The sequence below is a fragment of the Calliphora vicina genome, chromosome 5, assembly GCF_958450345.1.
Source record: "Calliphora vicina chromosome 5, idCalVici1.1, whole genome shotgun sequence".
Classification (NCBI taxonomy): domain Eukaryota; kingdom Metazoa; phylum Arthropoda; class Insecta; order Diptera; family Calliphoridae; genus Calliphora; species Calliphora vicina.
Window position 1 is genome coordinate 107,639,222 of NC_088784.1, and position 21,705 is coordinate 107,660,926.

Consider the following 21,705-nt stretch of genomic DNA (forward strand, 5'->3'; position numbering starts at 1 on the left):
TTATATTTTTTATACCTGAAAATATAAGTTTTTTTTTTTGTTTTAGATTTTTAACATTACAGCTTAGCTTTCTACAATAAACTGTATAGACTAATGGAAAGTATTTTATACTCAATTGTACAACATATAATTATAATGTAAATTAAATAAAGATTCGAAATCGAAAACAAAATATAATTTAAATTTAACAAAAGAAATTATATAATTAAAATAAGAAATGTGCGTAAAATGTATTTAACCAACACCGACGATTTTAACCAATATCGTCTTAATGTTTTTTTTTCGTTTTTTTTTTCTTTCTTTCGATTTTCTTTAAAGCATCAGTTCAGTTTTTCTTTCACTACAAAATTCATATAATTCTAAGAGGGGGGAGGTAAGAAATAACATCAAATGCGAATTAAAATTAATAATAATAAAAAATGTCTTAAATATATATAATATAATCAAGAAAATTAGTTTATAATAACAATTGAATGGTTCTAGAAAAGACAGTATCATTTAAAGTCATTAACATAGTTTGATTGGTGGGTGGATGTTTGTTTGTTTGATGGTGTAAATGAGTCGTCATGCTTTTTGTTTGTTTTAGTTTTAGTAAAGTGAAGTTTAAATATTTTTGTGTTTAAAATATTTACTACTTCATAGTAACAAAAAAAATAAAATGTAAAAAAATATATAACAAAAACATAATTAATTGTGGATTAGAGACGAATGTAGAGAGTGTATGTAATTAAACCTAATAATTATGATAATGATAGGAAAATAAAGGATGTGTTGTTTTAGATGAAGATGACGAACTGTATCATCCTTGATTATTTGAATTGCCAGCCTCTTCATTCAATTGTAACTGCGCCAATGTACGAACCACCACACCACGATTCACAGATGTTAGGTTTTGACATAGACCCACCACGGCGTCTAAAGTAACCTCGGGACAATCCTGAAAAATTTAAACTTTAAAATGAGTATCTTTTGTTGAAGAGGATGTTGCTTTTGAACTTACTTCTAGCATTTTTGATATGCTGGATATTATGGCATCCTTACGCACAGCATTAATGTTGCGGGAGACAGTGGAATCAGGTTTAGTTTGTTCCATATACCAGTTTACCATTCCCTCGTTCTTATCCCAAAGATAGGACTGAAAATGTAAAAAAAAAATTTTTTTAAATTACAAAAGGAATGTTAAAAAAATAAATCTATAACATACCTCTGTTGGTCCCTTATCTTCCACCAACCAACGTCTCAACATTTCCTTGGCTTGACCGACCGAAAGATTGTCTTGTGCTTTAACAATCTTCTTAATGTAACTGTCCTCAAGCAAAAGACGACGTAGACGCCAGTACAACCATCCTCTGGACTCACGCCAGGGCACGATTTCACTAATACAATCCTTTTCCAACATACGCTCGGGAGTGTCGTGCAAGTCAGCAAAGTGTACAGCCACCGTATGGTAAACATGCACCAAAGTAGCAATACGTTCCTTGATTTTTTCCTCAAATTCGCCAGCCTTAACTTTATCAGCAGCGACCAACGCTTCGTCCATTTGTCTTTTCAGCTAAAATTAAACAACAGAAGTTTTAATTTCAAATCTACATATTTTAAAAAGAAAATGACAAAAAAAACTTACCTCTATTGTGGTGGCATCTAAACGATGTATGGTCTTGACTAGATCCTTTTCTTTGTATTTAATTTCCACTATACCCTCTGGTTCCAAAACACCAGCTCTGGCCTCAGGATCTGCATAGGATTCCATGTAGCGGGGATTAATTAACGAATCTAAGACAGCCCAGGCACCACCACGCAACTCAGCATTGGGTGGCAAGTAAATGAGTACAGGTTTTTTATATTCGCGCAAACCATCCACAATGTAGGCACCAAATTTAACAATTTGTTCGTACATATCCTTCATGCCACCGGAGAAACCACGCCAGTTGGCGAATATCATCAAGGGCAATTCTTCACGGCTAAAGTCCTTGATAGCTTGGGCAGTTTTGTAAGATGAATCGGGATACCATACTTGACCAGCTTGTTGCAAAGTCTAACAAAACAAAATCATTGTTAAACTCCTATAATTGGTTTGTTACTAAAAGCATTTGTACATACCTTGGCTTCAGAATCTAAATTGGCAGGATCAGCAGGCATTTCAACTTCAACAGTACGTGTCTCTACGGCAATAACACCCACAGGTATACCACCCAAGCGGGCACGACCTGTGACTACGGTCTTAGCCCAAGGCGCCATTATTTCACTCCAGGAATCACGATCGAAGAAACCGTTCTCCCAATCATTGGCATTGGCTGTTTGTTGTCATAGAAAAACAAAACATTACATTACATAAGCTTTTTCTAAACATTAGCTTTATTTATAAACTTACCAGGATTCACTCTACCAGCCAACATACAACGTGGATCGTAGGGTGCTTTGGTAGGCATAAAATCAATTGGTCTATCAATGCGATCACTGGGGTCGACAATGGGCAAATCACAACCAATGTATGCGGGTATATAAGACAACCAATCTAAGATGGTATAAACACCATCCAAATCTAAAGCCTCAGTTTTGTGGCTTACACCATTGTTGTACATAATTTGTACGCCACCCAATTGATTATTCGAGGCATACACCTTGCGACCCAGCAACTTATTCAGAGCAGCGTAACCGGTCAAAATGATGTGAGAATTATCAATTTGTATGACACGTTGACCCAAACGCACCAAATAAGAACCAATACCAATGGTACGACAAGTAACCATGGAGATGGTAACAATTTCATCGTAGGCCTGAGAAGTTTCACCGGCTATGAGACCAGCATAGCGCAAATTCTCAACGCCCAAGCCCTCGTCTTTACCAATGATGTCGGTGATTTTATATCTGGGCTCACCCTCATCTTCGATAAGAATGGCACGCACTGAATTGAGACTGGCCACTTGGCTGTAGTCTTCGGTTGTCAGGTACAAGTATTTAAAACCCTTATCGGGTTCTTCGGGATCTTCCCATGCGACTTTGAACATGGCTTTAACCTCTTCAGCCAAACCAATGCGGGCACCACTGTTTACCGAAATGTAAATCTAATAGAACAACGAATTAGTGTTAACATTCCCAAATCCTGTGAATATAAAAAGACTTACTCTTGGTACTTTTCTGGCTCTAGCCAATTGTGAAGCCTTGTGGAATACAATATCTTCTTGTATACCAAATGAACCAATGAAGAAGGTCAAATCGTTGGCTATAACAATCATTTCACGACCCTCGGGATATTCAGGTGTGGCCAAAATAATGCGCCAAGCCACCATACCACACTAAACAATTACAAAAATAAACATTAGAAGAAGATCCATAGTCAAAGCTTTTAATACAAATCTCTCATGTCCCAACACTTACCGTATTCTCACCTGGCAAACGTTTCATTTCAACCAGGTTATCACCATCCAAAACAAGTTCTACACATTCGACCAAAATCTTTTCGGGTATGCGCACATCAATAGATGGACGAGCCATGGAATATTCCTTCCACAGACGTTCGGTCATTTGACGGAACATATCGGGAATGTCATAGACATATGTAGTGCCGTTGCTTTGTGCCTGGAAGCGTTTTTGCTGTAAGAAATCTTTGGTCATGTAGGGCGTGGAAATTGGTAAACCATGAAGAGAGCCTTGTTTATCGCCATAGGCCTTGAATTTTATCTGGAAAGAAACAAAAAAATTATCAATATATTGTGATATCTAAAATCATAGGACTCGTTTTAGTCCCATCTACAACTATCTAAAAAAATCTATTTTAAAAAATAATTTCCAAATAGAAGTAACTTACAATGCCAGTTTCCTTTTCGGTATGCTCCGTGTACATGGATATGTCTAGGAAATAACCCGAATCGTTGGCTATACACAAGCGTACAGTCTGTGTGGGAGCTTGGGGATTTTGCCTAATCAACATTTTCAATTCAGCCTGCAAGACACGCAACTTCCATAGTCGGGGACCGTAGCGCATGATCATTTTCGTGACAGACTCTTCAATCTTGGCCGGGTCCATTATAACAGTCGGCACAAAGTTCAGGAAAATGTGATTACAATCTGTACGTTTGGCAAATGGATGGGAGAAAGCCACTTCCAATTCATCCATGGCTTCGAGCAAAACACGTTCGCCCTCATTTTGTAGGTACTCAAAGGAAGCTTCCTTTGTTATCAGATCCGAATGACGAATAATGGAGCGTATAAAGAAACGGAAATCGGTGACTTCTTGACCCTTGGACACCTTAGCTCTGCCCAAATATAAATGCATTTTTTGATTGGCAGTTGGTAATGCCTCGAGATCATAAGTTTTCATGCGATTCAATTCCAATTGGAAGGCACAGGCAGGTTCCAAATGACGATAGATGCGATCCTCCTCGAAATCGTCACGGGCACGATAGGTGAAGAACTTGGGGAATTGGCGTCTAAAAGCAATAATTTATAAATCAATTTATTTATTTACAAAATTTAAAAACACAAACATACTTTTTCAATGCAGCAAAAGTTATACGTCTTATTCTTCTTTGGAACAATTCATCGCGATGTTGTTTGCAGTAGCTGCCAAATATTTGGGCCATTTGTACATCATCCATCTCACCAGTCTCACGCACAGCCACACTGATTATGTGAATGGGTTCTGTAGATTTAGCCTCCTCTGCGGCATTTGCCCGTGTTATGGGATCAGATAGAGAAACATTGATGGAGGTACTCAAGCGGCCATCACACATGGAATCTGCCGCCTCAACAGCCTCTAAAACTTTAGCACTAACCATGGCGGGCGAAGCTAAATCTTCGAGCAAGTCCAAAATTTCATCCGAATACATGTCAAAGTGCTCGAAGGAATCAAAAGCAGCCATGCAGCCAGTACGAAGGTAAGAACCACCCAAGTTTTCGGGACCGTTCTCATCGGAAGCCATGCGCAAGAACAGTCTATTTGGATGGGAAGTGGGTAATAAGAATTGGAAGTGTACTAAAGGCAAACCTCCGGACAGTTCCAAGTGTTGCAGACAAGTCAATTCGTAGGAGGTGTAAGCTCTTCTTACATAAACTTCCAAGGCAGCATTGCAAACAGCACGATTGGAGTGATAGAAGAAATCGTGCAAAATATCAAATATTGAGGTTTCCGATAGAATCAAACGTTGCAGATTTTCAGGATGGAAGTCATGGCCGTACATATCAACAGCAGACAAGAATATAGACTCCATTTGATTGTGTCTTAGTTCGTAGGCCGGTTGATGGGCAGCGATTAGAACTTGTCTAGATCTTAAGGCGACACGAGAATGTTCGGCACGATTAAGCGAAGTCAATTCACTTAAAGTATTGGCCAATTCATCGGTAAGACCAGGTTCATTAGCCCACAAATGATCTATGAGCAAGGTAACCAATAGATTCTTTTTGGCCACTTGGGAATGGGAGAAGATTGTATTTACTACCGTTTGCATATCATCCTTATTGCGTTCTCTAACCAAACCCACGCACTTATCGTAATGGCCATGTTGGAATTGACACTCAACATCGTAGTATTGCCGTAACAACTCATGTACAGCAGCCTTCATGCGCCCTCTGATGCCATTTCTATATCGTTGCACTAGTTGTACAATAGCTTGGGTGGTCAGGAAGAAATTATCACGATCGGTGCGTTTTTGTAAAGTGGCCGCATGCGAATCAATAACACTGGCGATTTGTTGCGAAGGGAATTGTGCCAAAACACTGGTAATATTGCGCTCATACAGAGTCATAAGTTTGCGTATTTTCTTCTCCACCGCGAGGGGTATGCGGCCGGAAATCGAGGCTATAACTTCTTGTAATTCAAGCAATGGCAAAGAAGGATCTCTTAAACTTTGCATGAATTTCTCAATAACATCTCGTAAACGTTGGGCATTGTAGGGTTCAGGCAGACAATAACCAGCCAAAGTATTCTCCAAAATTGACTTGTAAGTGTTGTGAATATGGTTAAGCTTCTCTGGAAGTTGAGGATTTTCTGGTTGGAGGAATTGTCCTTTGTAAGGTTGTGCCTTAGTAACCAAAGAAGGATCGTCGAGTTCTAAGTGACCTAGTAAAGAACCAGCATCTAACACAGCACCTGGTCTTTTTAAAAAGGTAACAATACCCGCCTCCACTGAGGTCAAGGTCATTACCATTTTCATTACTTCTATTTCGGCATAAACCTGGCCCTTGTTAACATGAGCACCATCTTCGATCAGCAGATTAATCAATTTACCGGCCGAGGGACTTCTCAACAAAGAAGGATCATTTTCCTTTTCAAACACACAAGTTTGATTGCCAATCACAATACGATAACGATCCACCTCCTCTTTCATGTAAGTGGTAAAAGAAGCTCCATCAAATGACAGTAACATACCACCATCGGACAAACGATGCACCTCGACTTCCTTAAACGAATTATTCATCAAGAGGAAATATGTATTGGCACCACTTTTAGCCGTTTGCACTTTATAGCGCATACCGCCATTAATCAACTCCACATCAAACACATTGGTCAGCGTGTTGGCAGCTTGGATTTGACCCTTTTCCAATGATGTTTGGAAACTGCTAAATGCCTCACTAATTTGGCGATCGGCAATATGTAAAGCTCCGCACATTACACCCAAGAGTATATCAGGTTTCTCGGACTGCACTCTTTCAGCAATTAAAGCATCCAACCAGGCAGTGTCGATGCTATTGTCCAAGAATCTATTCGTCTCCAACAAGGTTATCAAGTATTCGACTGTGGTACGGAAATCACCTCGAATCGAAAGTTCTTTCAAGGCAATTACCAGATTCTCTCTAGCCTGTTGACGATTTTCGCCCCAAGAGAAACAATGACCAAATTGGGAATCGGCAAATTCGTGAAGACCACCAGAGGCGGCTACACTAAAGTAACCCCACACATTTTTGCTGGAACGGAAATTAAGTTCTTGCACCGTACCCGAACTGGGTTTGAAACCCTCATCTGGATTTTCAGAAGTAATACGGGCAGCAATAACGTGGCCGGAAGGACGAGGTTTATTTGGGGGATTTTCAAAGTCAATAATGGAAGTACCCCAGGGACTTTCGCCATACAATAAACGTATATCTTTCAAACGATACAACGGAATACCCATTCCGATTTGCAATTGACAGGCTGGCAAATTTACATCGGCCACCATTTCTGTACACGGATGCTCCACCTGAAGACGTGGATTCAATTCGAGGAAGAAATATTTGCCTTCGGGATCATACAGGTACTCCACAGTACCGGCACTGACATAGCCCACCATTTTGGCCAAACGTACGGCAGCCTTTTCCATATCCTCGAACACCTCGGGTTGGGCAACAATGGCGGGAGCTTCTTCAATGATTTTCTGATGACGACGCTGTATGGAGCAATCACGACCAAACAAACTGATGGCATTGCCATACATATCGGCCAACAATTGTACTTCCAAATGGCGGGCACCACTTGCCAGTTTCATAACGAAAATGGGCGAACCGGGGATTTCAGCTTGTACTTGACGGAACATAGCGGGGAATTCTTCAGTTGTATCGACACGACGAATACCTTTACCGCCACCACCTTCAGAAGCTTTAATCATGACGGGGAAGCCTAAAAGGAAAATAGTTCAGAAATTTAGTGTTGAATGTATGTGTGTTGGTTTATGTTTATCTAAACTTACCAATTTTATTAACAGCTGCCAAACCTTCTTCGACATTACTAACACAGCCACGATTGAATAGATCGCTTGATATTTTAATTTTCTTGCCACTATAGTGGGCCTTCAAATCGGAACCAGACCAGGGCAGAGTAGGAATATCAGCAGTTTGGGCCACAATAGATGATGCTACTTTGTCACCCAAAGCCCACATAGCTCTTTCGGGAGGACCCAAAAATACCAAATTTTGTTTATGTAACAATTCAGGTAATTTAGGATTTTCCGAAGCATGACCCCAACCAGCCCAGACAGCCTAAAATAATAATAATAAAGAGACGGAAAATATTTAGCAATTAGTTTGTAATTATTTTTAAACAAATTAAACAAACTTACCTGCACTTGAGTACGTAAGGCAATATCAACAATAAGTTCTACATTGGCATAGTTATTGTTATTCGAACCACCGGGAACAGGGACGTAATGATCAGCCATTTTTATATATTCAGCATTTGCTTTCAGATCCTCTGGTGTCACCATAACAACAAAACGCACGGCACGCTCATTCTTGAACATCTCATAAGACCAACGTCTTATCGAACGCATGCACTTAACGGCCGCAATACCATTGTTGGCAATCAGAACTTTATTAATCACGCGGGTACCGCCAAATTTCTTAACAAACTCCTCCGTGGTGGCAATATGAAAGTCACGGTCTTGATAACGGTCTTGACCCAGACCAGTACCACGAGACATACTGGGCCTTTAATGATAAAAAAATGCATACATTATTAGTTTTGCTTTTTTTTTCTTAATTTTAACAACTTTTTATTTTCGGTGATGGATGTAATGACAAACAAATTAGTAAGGGGTTTTTTTTAACACAAAAACAATAATACACTTATAAGAAATAAACAGGTTTTTTGCGTTAAACCCTACTTGGGTAATTAACAAGTTTCCAATGCGTTGCTGTTTTGTTGGTCAAAGTCTATGAGTATAATTAAAAATATACAAAAGTACATACATAATTAAAATTCTGAGAAATATTTCCATTATAAGTAGTATGTATATCTATCTATGTGTGTACTTAAGAAATTAAAAGATGTCTACATGTAGTATTTTTAGATATTTATTTGTTTCCAAAATGTATGGAGTAGTGTGATTTGAAAAATAAAATAATCCCGGGGAGTTCCCGGGAATGAAAAGTTTTTTAATTTCCTCCCGGGAAGGGAAAAAGTCCGGGAAATTAGGAACTCAAAAATTAAATTTTTTTATTGACATTTTTCGTTTCGTCCTACAATTACATAATTGGTTTTGAAATTATAATTTTAAATTAATTGCTACTGTAACATGCTTTATAATAATAATGACAATAATGACTACATAATTGGTAATAGTAAGCCAAAAAACTATCCCACATATGCATAAACAATTTTAAATTTATAAAAGGTTTATAAAACAAAATTTCCATACAAAATTAGTTTTATAAACCTTTGATAAATTTAAAAACTGTTTATGCATATGGGGGTAAGATTATATCTTTTTATGCAAAAAATTTACAACAAAAAAGATAATTTTATAACTCGAAAATTTAGAATAAACTTTAATTTAAAAAAAACACGACAATTACAAACAAATTTATACATTTTATAATAAACCCTTCAGTTATAGCATATTATAAATTCAGAAAAGAACTCGGATTTTGAAATGAAAATAAACAGCTTTATGCACAAAAGTTATACAAAATTAAATTCAATATTTTGAATTTGAGTATCAAATTCATAAATACACTTTAAGATTTACTGAAGATGTGTTTTAAACTCCAATATTTAGTAGTTTTTAATATATTCATCTTTTATTTGTTTCTCTTTTATATATTTATAAGGTGAAGGGTATATACAATTCGGCACAACCGAATATAGCACTGTTATTTGCATTTTTTTTATTAGTAAAATTTTTGTTTAACTAATTTTATACAAAAAAAAAGATTCCAATGTAAATATTTATCTACTATGTAAATTTATCTACTATGTAAAATATAAATTTTAAAGATTCTTCATGCAAAATACATATTATAAAAAGGGGATTTGAATAATACCTTTCCTTACGATAATTGGGCTTAATAACAAAACAAAAACGTTTCGAAAAAAAGCCGGCACGACTTTCTCGTATTGTGGCATATTGTGGTATATCGCTTTGTAGTAGACTTTTGCTGACATGACCAGAAATTGTCAATTTTGGCCACAAAAAGCTTACCTTATAGAGTATAGAAAAATATTTTAGAAATATTTAAAGTAGGTACTAAAAAAATTTCATATTTTTTTAATACTCACGGCACATTTCATTAATTACTAATAATAAAATAATATAACAATTAATATTATGCCGTTTTTTTCCTAATTAACAACTCGCGTGGAAAATCTAAAAGAAAAATCTTGTGTAATTTAGTTTCGTTCGTTTTAATTTCGTTTTTCCGATAAAGAGACACACGTTCTAACAATTTTGTAGTTACTTTTTACTTGAATTGCAATTAGTTTTTCACTTGTTCATATGTGTATATAAATACATATCTCACAAAAAATGTGTACTAAATTTACGATATTTAATTATAAATAAACAAAAAAAAAGTAGAAAGATTTAATAATGTTAAATCAAAAAATGCTTTATCGTTATTTTAGTTTGATTGTAAATTTTTCTTTCTTTTTTCATTTATTGGTTAGTGGTGGTGTGACACAATCAAAACAAACAATGAATAGACAAAGAAATGAGAACTTTTAAGTGAAAGAAAGGTCTTTAACATAGACAGAGAGAGAGGCAGACAAACTTTAGTGGGTAGAAATTGGTACTTTTTGTGACAGTCCATATGTAGGAGTATTTACAAACATTTGTTTTATTATCAGCAGGAAAGGTCAGACAGAGCAGACAAAGTGAATACATATTTTACAGTTAATTTTTTTGTAATAATTTATTTAAACACCTAGAAGTATGCCTAGTAATAACTGGAACATAGAATTAATATTTGTATATACCCTTCAAAATGAGTTTTGAATTTCTATTTTCTACTGATTACTTTTTTATTTAATCAAGTTGATATAACGATAACTGTCTATTTGTTGAAATCAAATTTTCATAGAACCAATACTACTTCGGGATATGATTTTTGATAAATATGATGAGTTGAATCTACAAAATCCACCAACCAATTTGGGTTCTTAAAAGAAAACAATATCTAAAAAAACACGGTATATTAGATTAACAAAAGCGTTTCTTTTTAACAAAACAAGGTACTATTTACAAAAAAAGTAGTTAACTAAAGGTCTACATTGTAGACTCTACAACATTTCTTGCTTGACAATGGTAATAACAACTATTAAGCCTAACCGTTAGATCGACTTTCTCTTAATTTAATTTGTTAAGATGAGAATGAGTCTTCTTAACGCCAAAGTGTTTTTTGTTTTGTTTATGAGGTTTTTTTTTGTAAATCAAGATAGTATTAAGTGCTTTATTTTTGGTAACAATAGCAACAACCTTTTTTTCAATTGTGGCCAAAACTAATAAATATCGTTTCATAACTGTCCATCTAAATGTCTGCGTGAGTGCACAAATAATAGGGTGGCCCTTATTTTGTTCCTAATTTCCTCGACAATTTCCATTCCCGGGAGCAAATTAAAAAAAATGGTTTCATTCATGGAAATTCCCGGGAATTTTTTAAATTTTTTTCGAATAAAATGTCTTTGGACTTTGACTCGTTTTTAAAGAAGTATAAAATAACTCAATTTGTTTGTACAATGTTGGTCCGTTTTAAGGGTTTGTAATTTAATAGTGGCATTTGACCGGTATTGTCACACTCGTAGTTTAATAGGTATAAAATCAATTATTTAATTAAAAAACTTAAGAATTTCGACTAGGTTTGAGTTTAGTGAAAAAAATCAGTTATTTCAACCGTAAGCTTCTCTGCCAACTGACTATAAATTTGCAACGAATCTGAATAGTGTAACTTTAAGAAGAAAACTTATAAAGAAATTGCCGAAAAATCCCTACAAACATTTCCCGAAAATTTAAAAAAAAATTCCCGGTCTAAAATTGTTCTTTGTCACCTACAAACCATAACCATATGCGAAAAATTAAATTTTTTGAAATTTCGTTAAATATTTTATTTTTGGAAATTTTATGATTTAGTTTGTTATAAAATTGTAATGGGATTACGATAACAGAAAATGTTTTATTGGATTTTTTTCAACATTAAATTTTTTAATTTTTTTTTTGGAAAATATTGCTACTTTGACCTAAAACACGATACTTCAAATAAAACCTTTAAACATTAACCGATTTTGCTCAAAGTTTCCGTATTAGGATTTTAAATGACCGAAAACAATTTTAGACTTCGACAATTTTAGATACTAGGTTGACTGGGGCCACCCTAGTGCTCAAGTATAAAAAGTTATTGTATTATACGTCATATTTTGCTGCTACAGTCATTGCTTTAACCATATTCCAATTACGTGTAAATTTTTTTTAATTATTTAAAACTAAATATATTTAATAACTATTAATGATAAGGTCATAAATACTACAATTATTACTTTAAACTGGTTGTATTCGATGAACCCAAGGAATTTGTATTAACTTTTAACAATTTTGATTGATCCATGACTTGATTGTTGTTTGAGGCAGAATAATTTTGTGTTGAAGTTTCGTCTGCGGTAAAAGCAGACGCAGCTGTAATATTCACGTCAGGATTGGAATTTCCCGAATCTTCCGTTTCACCGGTTTCAACAAGCACAAAACGTTTACTGGCACGCCTCTTTAGCATTGTTGTTAACAGTAGTATAGGAACTACTAAAAACATAAAATATAACAAAAACACTTTAACAAATTAATTATAAACAGCACTCTAATGAAAATTATTATTTACTTTTATTTTGTTATATACAAACAATTTTCATTCAATAATTATAACAACAACAACTAGCACTCCACTAATAATAACTACAATTATATTGTACAAATAACCGTTTTAATGGGGTTTTTTTTATTTATTTGTTGGCCAAGAATCGAAACACAATACAAAAAAATTACGTTGTAAAACCAGCAACGTCGAAAATACTACTAAAGCTTAAATCAAAAAATCAAAATAAGTTAATACGCCGTTCAAAAGGTCTACAATATTCTGCTTTTAACGTACTACCAACCAACAGGCAAAATAAACACGTTTATTGTATGCGCACTGAGAGAAAGTGAGAGATTTCAACCAAAAAAGACAAAAAACCTTAAATTATATTAAAATAAACAATTGTTTTTTTTTATTAAGAAAACAAATATTCTTTATAGCCCAAAGGTAAATATTTTAAATTTAAATAATCGAAATCTAACATTAAAATTATTAAAATTTATTTTCTGTATAATATTTGCATGTTTTTATTTATATTAAGAGTAATTCGAAATATCTTTTTTTATGTAAATGAGAACAATAATGTTATTTCATTCATAATTTTTTTTATTGCGGTTTGTTATATTGAATAATAGTAATTAACAGTGTTGTTTTAAGGGGGTCATCATATGTACTTATTTTGGTACCAGATTTTATGTTAGATTTCTTCAAAACGGATAACTGTTTTAAGTTTAGGTTATTGAAAAACGACCTATTGAGTGAGATATGATTACAAGCGGGAACCTGTACCGAATACAACTGATTCGTTTGAATCGAGCATTGGCCGAAAAACGACAGTCCGACTACTATTTGTTTCGATCGATGCAGAACGCTCTGATATTTCTTCTAAAAGAAGAATCGAAGAAAATCAAAGAAATCAATTTTCAATTTCACAAAAACTAATTTCAAAAAATTCTAAATTATACCAAAAATAAGAAGATGGTTTTCCCAAAAAGAAAACGCTACCAATTTTACAGTAAATTAAATATACTTTCAAATTCATGATTTTTTTTTCAAAATGTCCAAATTCGAAATTTTTAGATCACCTTATTTCGAACATAATTATGCATTTTTATAATATTGTATCTAGGTGATCTAGAGATTATTTTAAAAACTTTACAATTTTTTTAAATATAATTCGATTTCGAACATTATATTGCATTGTTATCATGAATGTTTTTTCGGGCTACGAGAACTGCTTCAAAATTCAGTTACAAGTTCCGACTTAAGTTAACATACAGACAAATGAGATTAACTTTGCAAATGAAATAAATTCTTATATAATTATCCTAATTTTCTTTACAAAAAAATACGCAAAAAGAAAAAAAATGTATTGCCAAAAATCGATACTTTCACCGAAATTCAATCATTATTAAACAAATTCATTAGTTTTTCAAACACAAAAAAAAAATTCATTGGTAAAATCTCTTTTAAAAATTCACAAAATACACTGATTTCACATTTTTTCCACACATCGCCAAAGAAGCACACTTGTATTGAATATGTAAGTGCCCTTTATAATTTTCTACTAAACAAAATTAATTATTTCACATTTATTTAAACAAAATTTCTCAAATTTATTTAACAAAAATAGCTTGCTTACCTATGAAAATTTTGTAAAAATGAAAACGTATTGCTCTCTTTTGTCATATTGATGTTACATTACGTTATACAGTTAAAAACCAACTAAACAAGAAATCAATTAATTGATTTGCTATAATAATTATATGAATATATAATAGCTTTCAGTTAAAATTATTCGTATCAGACCCTTTAAGTTTTAATCAAACTTTGATTAAGTACTTTATAAATAAATAAAAATTACAAAATCATTTAATGAAAATTTTATCTATTAAAATTTCTTAAAAATTAAAACGTGTTGCTCTGTTTTGTCATAATGATTTGAAAATAATATTCTGTTAGATTACAGTTGGAAAATAACTAAATTATATCAGAAAATAATATAGTATATTAAAAATTTTCGTAACAGGCCTTTTAAGTTTTAATTAAACTTTGTTCAAGTACCTTTTTTTTAAAAAAAAAACCTATTTGTACACCCTTTTAATTTAATAAGTTAGCTAAAAGTACCCAATTTTTCCCCATTAACAAGTTATACCCAAATTCATAGCTACAACGTGCCCCAATGCACACAGATATACCTCTATTGTATGTATAAATATGATGCCCACATCCATACATAAGTAAACATTTATCTTGTAATATATCGTACGATGTTTTTTGACGTATAAACGTCTCTCGTTTTATTAAATTTTATTTTTATTGAGAATTTAGCGGTGAGAGTATAGAATAAATGTTTGGTTTTATTTACCAGCAAGCCCACTTGTTGTTTAAAATGATGACGTAGTCATATATGGCGGCATGTTTATTTATTTTGTACTCTTTCTAATATCACCTGTTTGCTAAGATCGCAGCAGCTTGTTGTCTTTGGTATGGTCAGATGCAATGTTTATCAATTGTTTACAAAAATCTATTGTTTATTATTGTAACTTACCTTAAACGTTTTCTTCTTTCAGCAATGTCACCATTTGGACGTAGTTCATTTTCTATCTTTTGGGGAAAGTTATCAGTGGATTCGGCTGCCTCCAAGCCATTAATAACATCTTCATCACCGACCTGAAATAACAAAGAATATTAACAGATTTTTGTAAATATGTATTGTATGTATGTAATTCTTTATGAAAAAACGAAATGTTAGGTTAGAAAATTTGTATGAAAACCAAACAAATTTTCTAAACAGAAATTTGGTTTCTCTTGTAGAAATATAATAGGCAAATATGTATGAATTTTTTATTAGAACATAACAAATCTATGCATTTAACTTGAATATCATTTAAAAAAAAATTATGTATGTTGTTTGTCATTATAAATTAAAATATATTAAACAGTTTGCCTTTGTTGATACTAAAACCTACCTCTCTATTATTGCCGAAAAAAAATTTTTGTAACAAGCCTCCCTGCAATGTAGTAATATTTTTTATGAAATTACTAAATCATATTTATAAGTTTTAAGGAATATCCTTTGGTGCAAAACCCACCGCCTTTATAACAATATATCTTTATAGAGATAGCATACAATTCATAGAATAAAATAAAGTTCTATTTAGGGCCTAATAAGAATGAACTAACTGTGAGTTTTTTGTTATAAATTACAGTACATTATCCTTTAGTAATTCTATTTAAAATAAACCTGAACTTGGTCTGAATATTTGGTCTCCTAATTTTTATTATTATTATTGTATATTAGCAGGATTAGTTAACATCTGTTTTTAGTTTAACATGCAGAAATTTAGTTTAAGAGTTTTTTTTAGTTATAAAATTGTTTTAGTGTAATTAGTCAGTTCTTATATTATTTCTTTCAAAAGCATTCAATTTAATTGATCCAGTGACATACATACATAAATTTTAACCTTTAGATTAAGCCCCATATTCAGAAATAGCTCTTAAATTTATCAAAGCTTAATAAAACCAATGTTGTTTAATAAATTGAAAAATTGTTTATGAATATGGGTTTAAATCTCATGGGGGTGGGTAAATTTTCACAGAATTATTGGCTAATTTTTTAAAATATAAAATATGTGCGGTTTTTTTATTTTTTTTGATTTTCTTATTAAACAATTTTTTTTGGGTTAAAAAATATTTTTCCCGATTTTGACCATTTGTAGATCGGATTTCTAAGACCTAATGTACGCCGTTGCAAAGGTTTTTGAAATATCTATCATTAGATATATAACCATATTGTCTATATTAATTATATAGTTATCCAGATATAGATAAAAAAAAAATAGGTAAAAATTCGAGGTTGTCATGGTTTTTCCTTATATTTCAGCCATTTATGGCCCGATTTTCTCCATATTAGCAACCGAACCGAGTCTGTAGCGGATATATTGAAGTATGAACCATGTATGTAAGTTATTTGGTCAGACGGACATGGCTTTATTGACTTCGCTATCAATAACGATTCAGAATATATTTACTTTGTATAAGTAACAAGTAAGAGAGCTATATATTCATCAAATCATCAAATATATACCCTTTATCAAAGCAGAAACCTCTACAAATAACGAAAACCCATCCGATTTACCGATGACGACTTTTGGAATGAAAATAAGGACACGTTTTGGAACTTGGAACGTCAGAACGCTACTGGAAGCGTAGAGATTTGCGGAATTATGTAAGGATTTTAAATGTTAAAATTTTGTATTCCTTGGACTATGTGAGATCAGATGGTCTGATACTGGAGAGTTTACCGGAGGTTGCCATTTTATGTGGCATTTGAAACTCTATCCAGATAGAATCATATCTATCAGACTTCGTAATCAAGCTCGAAACCTTACATGCATTCAATGCTATGCCCCCACGGAAGCAGCCGATCCTGTCATTAAAGATAACAACAACTAGTCGTGGTGATCAATGTTAACACAAATTTTGAGAGTATAATGGTTACTAATACATTGGGGATAAAAACCGTGAATAGCGAACTGTTTCTGTAAATGTGCGCAGCAAACAATGTTGTGGTTGGAGGTTCATTATTCCCCCACAAACGAATACACAAGGTAACATGGGATTCTCCAGATCTCTTAACAGAGATCCAAATCGACCACATCACAATTTCAGAGCATCGAATTAATTAATTCAATTTGAGCTCAATTCACCAAAATCTTAAATCGGGATTAAAAAAAATATCAGCCATTCATTCCATAAATCCATTCCCAACATCTAATTCTTTAGCTTTATTCAAAGGCTTTATTAATTCATTATGGCATTAATTCATAACAATCTTTGAATGATTAAATTTTTTAATTCAAATCTAATACAAATTGAATTAAAATACGTTTTCTGCATTAAGGTTTTCGTTTAGCTTTTTTTTAATCATTTACAAATTGATAGTTTTGAATTTAAGAAAAATTTAATACACTTTTAATTAAACCTCTTCAATTGAAGAAAATTTTAATGATTCAATAAGAAATTAATTCAATAAAGAATGAATTATCAAAGGAATGATTTAATACATTTTAAGTATGTACAAAGGAGTTAAGCCTATGAATTAATTCATAATGAATTCATTAACGCAATGATTAGGAAATTTAATTTGATTTTGAAATTAATTCTTGCCTTTGTTACCTTTGTTTAAAGCACATACTGATCTAACGAATGTGTGATGTCCTGAATACTTTCCAATTGATTTGTGTTCCTTTTTTTAATTTAATAGATTTCTATTCAGTTATAACAACACCATTTCCAATTGTATTTCAGAAGTTCCTAATTGTGTTTCAGAAAATACAATTAGAAAATTCTTAAATACATTTGGAAAATTCTGAAATGCATTTGGAAAATTATGAAATATAATTGGAAATTTCTGAAATTCAATTAGAAATTTCAAAAATACAATTGGAAATGATGTAGAAAAGAATATGTTAATAACATAAAGCATAATATTTTTGTAATTTGTTGCAATTACGCATTAGAAAATCTGAAAGTGACAGAACAGGAATAGTCCTGAATATTTTTGAAACTACAAATTACTAAAACATTAGGGTATAAGTTAAAGAAATAATTAGAAATTAAAAACAAATCCTCATAAGAATTATCGACCTTCAACTTGGCAGCATAAGTATCTATCATCTTTAACTAGGTAATTATATTTGATATGATAACCTAATAGCCCTGTCACGCGTTCTGCAAATGACTAGTGGGAGAATAAGTGCTTGTCATAATTTTAAAATTATCAGAAATTCAAAAGCACGCAAAAAATTTAATGTTTTTTAAACACTATACTTATACATACGATTTTAAAATATTTAAAACAAAAAAACACAGATTAGGCATTCAAAATCTTTAGTATTAAGTAAAATTTTGAGAAAAATATAAGATAATGTTATAAAATATTAGAATTCTACTATAGATTATGAAAACCTCTTTAGTGTTTGAAAAATAAGTAAAAACTTACCAAAAAACTTGGTCTATCGTTGTTTGAATTACTCATGTTGATGTTGTTATTATTATTGTTGTTTGTCGCTGCAAAATCCTGCTCCAATTCTGAACAATTTTTTAAATTATCACAAATTGTCTGTGACTCCTTAATGCTATCACTTGAAAACTGCACCCTTTTTATGCTTTTCGTTGAGGAGCTTCTGGCGTTATTTTTCTCACAATCTAAGGAGTTCTCTAAAAAGTAAAAATTAAAAAAAGAAATAAAATAAATTAATATTTGTTTAATATTTAATAATAGCAAATAGCACTTAAAAATACCCTGATTTATAGGCGGCTGATAGCGAGTCCTTAAAAAAGCCAATAAAATTATAATAAAAGTGATGGAGACTAGCAAAGTAGTTATTAGCATCGATGAATTTGTTATAAGGGCAAGTAATTTGAAATTTATTTTTGTTATTGATTATTTGACCCTGTTTATGGTTTACAATTTCAAAGGCAAATCAATGTTGTATAATTATCGGGCATTTACACGTCACGTAAAATTAAATGCGACTTGTTGTAGAGAGGGGAGATTGATTTTATATGGTTGTGTGTCGTGTGTTGTTCTTTATAAGGAATTGTTAGTTTTGTCTTGGCATAAATTAATTCAGTTGTTTTCGTTTTCTTTTTAGTTTTTTTTTATTGAATACTGTTCAAGTTTTAGAATTAGAGATAAGCATGGTCACCTGATGGGATGAGCTATAAAAAAAGCAAAAAAGATTAATTCATACATTTCAAATATTCAATGATAACAATTATTAATTTGAATCATTAAAACCAAAAAATAATAAAATATGTATGCATATTTTAAACCCTGTTGCCATTTCAGTTAAACACAGCTTTTAAGGGTTAAATTGAAAACAAAAAATCAACGCAAAAAGGAATTTAATAGAAAAAAATTATTTAATTAATATTTATGTATATTACGAGTAACTAAATTGAATTGATTATTGTGTAAATTTGCGGTCAAAAAAAAAATGAAACAAAAAAGTCTACTTCATTAAAAGAAATATAAATTTTTGAAATATTTCTTGTGTAAGTTGTTGTTTTATTTTGAAATTTAAGTGCAATGTTCATTTTATTTTAAGCTAATGAATGTTTATTTATTCCATACGAAAACAAATTTAACAACAAAATTTTATTCATTAATATATAAAAGTAATTTATGTCATTTAGATCTATGAGCACAGTATGGATAATACAGACTTTTTTTTAGTACATATTTATTTTAGTGTAGACGTCAAGACTCAGGTCAATGCCTTCTATTTCTTATTATATTATTTTCATTTACCTCATTCGTCTTTTTAAGTATTGTTACTACGGTTTTTTTATTTAATTTTTTTTTTTGCATAAAGACCGGTTAATTTATTATTTCATTGTTTATAAAAATTCATCAAATACTTTTTTCAAGATTTCAAAAATAACAAAAATCTAAATTATAAACAAATTATATTTTTAGTAAAACAATTTGGGTCTAGAGATTTAACTGAGATTGATTTAAAGTATTTATATCCAATCGATATGTTATGAAATCTAGGTCAAATATTTGTCAATTTAAATTTGAACTTATATCGCACTCGTTCAACAATACTGTATTAACTCAAAATTTGTTTATTTTATATTTTTGGAAAAAAAAACAATACATAACACTAGCTGCAGACAATGAACAAATAAAATGGAATACAAGAATTGATGGATTTTCTTAATATTGCGGAATTTTCGTTAAATAAAACTTTCTAAGCTTTAAAAAGAAAAGTTTTTGAGTTAATACAGTATTGTTGAACGAGAGCGATATGTACAACAATAAATTAGGCATTTAGTTAGTTAAAATGTAAATAAAAAAAAATTATACAATTAAAAACAGCAGACCTCTTACAGATCTTCAAAACGAACTATTAGTCAACAGAGGTATTTTTTACAAATTTGGTTTTTATAGTATGTACATCAAAAATTCTTTCTAAGTTGGTTCTAAACCAGAATTGGAAATTAAAGCAGTTGTGGTAATAGAATCTATATTTTAAAATAAAAATTTTAAATATTATTAGGTAAAAAAAATAAAAAAAAAAATTAATTTTTATTTCAAAATTTAAAAAATTAAATTTTTTTTCAAAATTTCTTTTTTTTCGTTTATTGTTGAAAAAAAAATTTATGAGAAAAAAATTTGTTTTGGTGAAAAAAATTGGGATTAGAAAATATTTTTTTCGATTTTGACCCATTGTAGGTCCGACTTAATATGGCGTTGCAAAGGTCTTTGAAATATCTGGGGGCTACAGAAAGTTGATTTCAACATACAGACGGACATGGCTATATCGGCTCTGCCATCTATATATAACAATCCAGAATATATAAACTTTGTGGGGTCGCAAATGAAAAATGTAGAAATTAAAAAGGACATGGCTATATCAACTCCGCTATCTATAGCGATCCAGAATATATATACTTTATGAAATTACAAATGGAATAACAAAATTATACATGCTCGGGAAAATTTCCTATTTACAATTTTTAAAACCGAAAAGTTTTCATATTAAAATGCAAAATTTTTTTTTGCATTTTATGGTATTTTTGGCCATTATGAATTAAAGTGTCTTGAAATACTTTTCTGAATTTCCAACAATATTGATATTAAAAAAAAAATCCTAAATATTCAATAATTTTACTTGTTTCCCTTACAACCAGATGATAAAAAAAATTAAATGGCATATTTTGACGGATGTAATAAAACTGATAACTATTATGATTATGTCAGCAGAAATATTGTTGGTTATTTATAATCAAGATTTATTATAAAATGTATTTACAATTCAAGGTTTTAAAAGTTTAATGTGCTGATTTTAATTTTTCCTAGATATTCAGTGGGGAATAGAAATAGTTGTAATTTAATTATGCAAAGTAATTTATAAACTAGATTGTACTGAAAGAACTTACAATTGTTCAAGGTTAAAAAGTCAATAAACTCCATAAATAATGGTATTCACTTCAGAAATTGTCAGGCAAAAATCTAATTTGTAAATTGATTGAAAACAAGTATGAGAACTAATTCGGCTGTGCCGAATCTGAAATACACTTCAACAGGGTATACTTTAAGATACCGATTGAAAACAATTGTGAAAAACATTTTTAGTAAAACAAATATTTTGGTGAAAAAAA

The 21,705-nt window shown here is 31.5% G+C and overlaps 1 protein-coding gene across 2 annotated transcripts; it reads right to left on the reverse strand.

Annotated features, from left to right (window-relative positions):
* Nucleotides 1–374: 374 nt before the first annotated feature.
* Nucleotides 375–19,218, reverse strand: ACC (acetyl-CoA carboxylase). Of its 2 annotated transcripts, XM_065512529.1 has the most exons (15): nt 18,835–19,218; nt 18,533–18,750; nt 15,077–15,198; nt 8,031–8,397; nt 7,662–7,950; nt 4,492–7,591; nt 3,809–4,430; nt 3,379–3,681; nt 3,126–3,296; nt 2,372–3,065; nt 2,101–2,294; nt 1,625–2,035; nt 1,205–1,552; nt 1,001–1,135; nt 375–937 (listed from the first exon to the last, which is right to left on the reverse strand). In XM_065512529.1, exons 1-15 carry the CDS (start codon nt 18,923–18,925, stop codon nt 800–802), a joined length of 7,203 nt encoding a protein of 2,400 aa, XP_065368601.1. In that variant the 5' UTR covers nt 18,926–19,218; the 3' UTR covers nt 375–799. The 2 variants fall into 2 exon arrangements, with proteins under 2 accessions (XP_065368601.1, XP_065368602.1); XM_065512530.1 differs by lacking the exons at nt 15,077–15,198; nt 18,533–18,750; nt 18,835–19,218 and adding an exon at nt 12,218–12,652.
* Between the last annotated feature and the right edge of the window lie 2,487 nt (nt 19,219–21,705).

Excerpts from the sequence above, each read along its gene's own strand:
- ACC (XM_065512529.1), bottom strand. The coding sequence starts at position 18,925 with ATGCTAATAACTACTTTGCTAGTCTCCATCACTTTTATTATAATTTTA. Across the intron at positions 1,553-1,624 it reads TAGATGCCACCACAATAGAG|CTGAAAAGACAAATGGACGA; the intron begins GTAAGTTTTTTT and ends GTTTAATTTTAG. Across the intron at positions 938-1,000 it reads GCATATCAAAAATGCTAGAA|GATTGTCCCGAGGTTACTTT; the intron begins GTAAGTTCAAAA and ends TAAATTTTTCAG.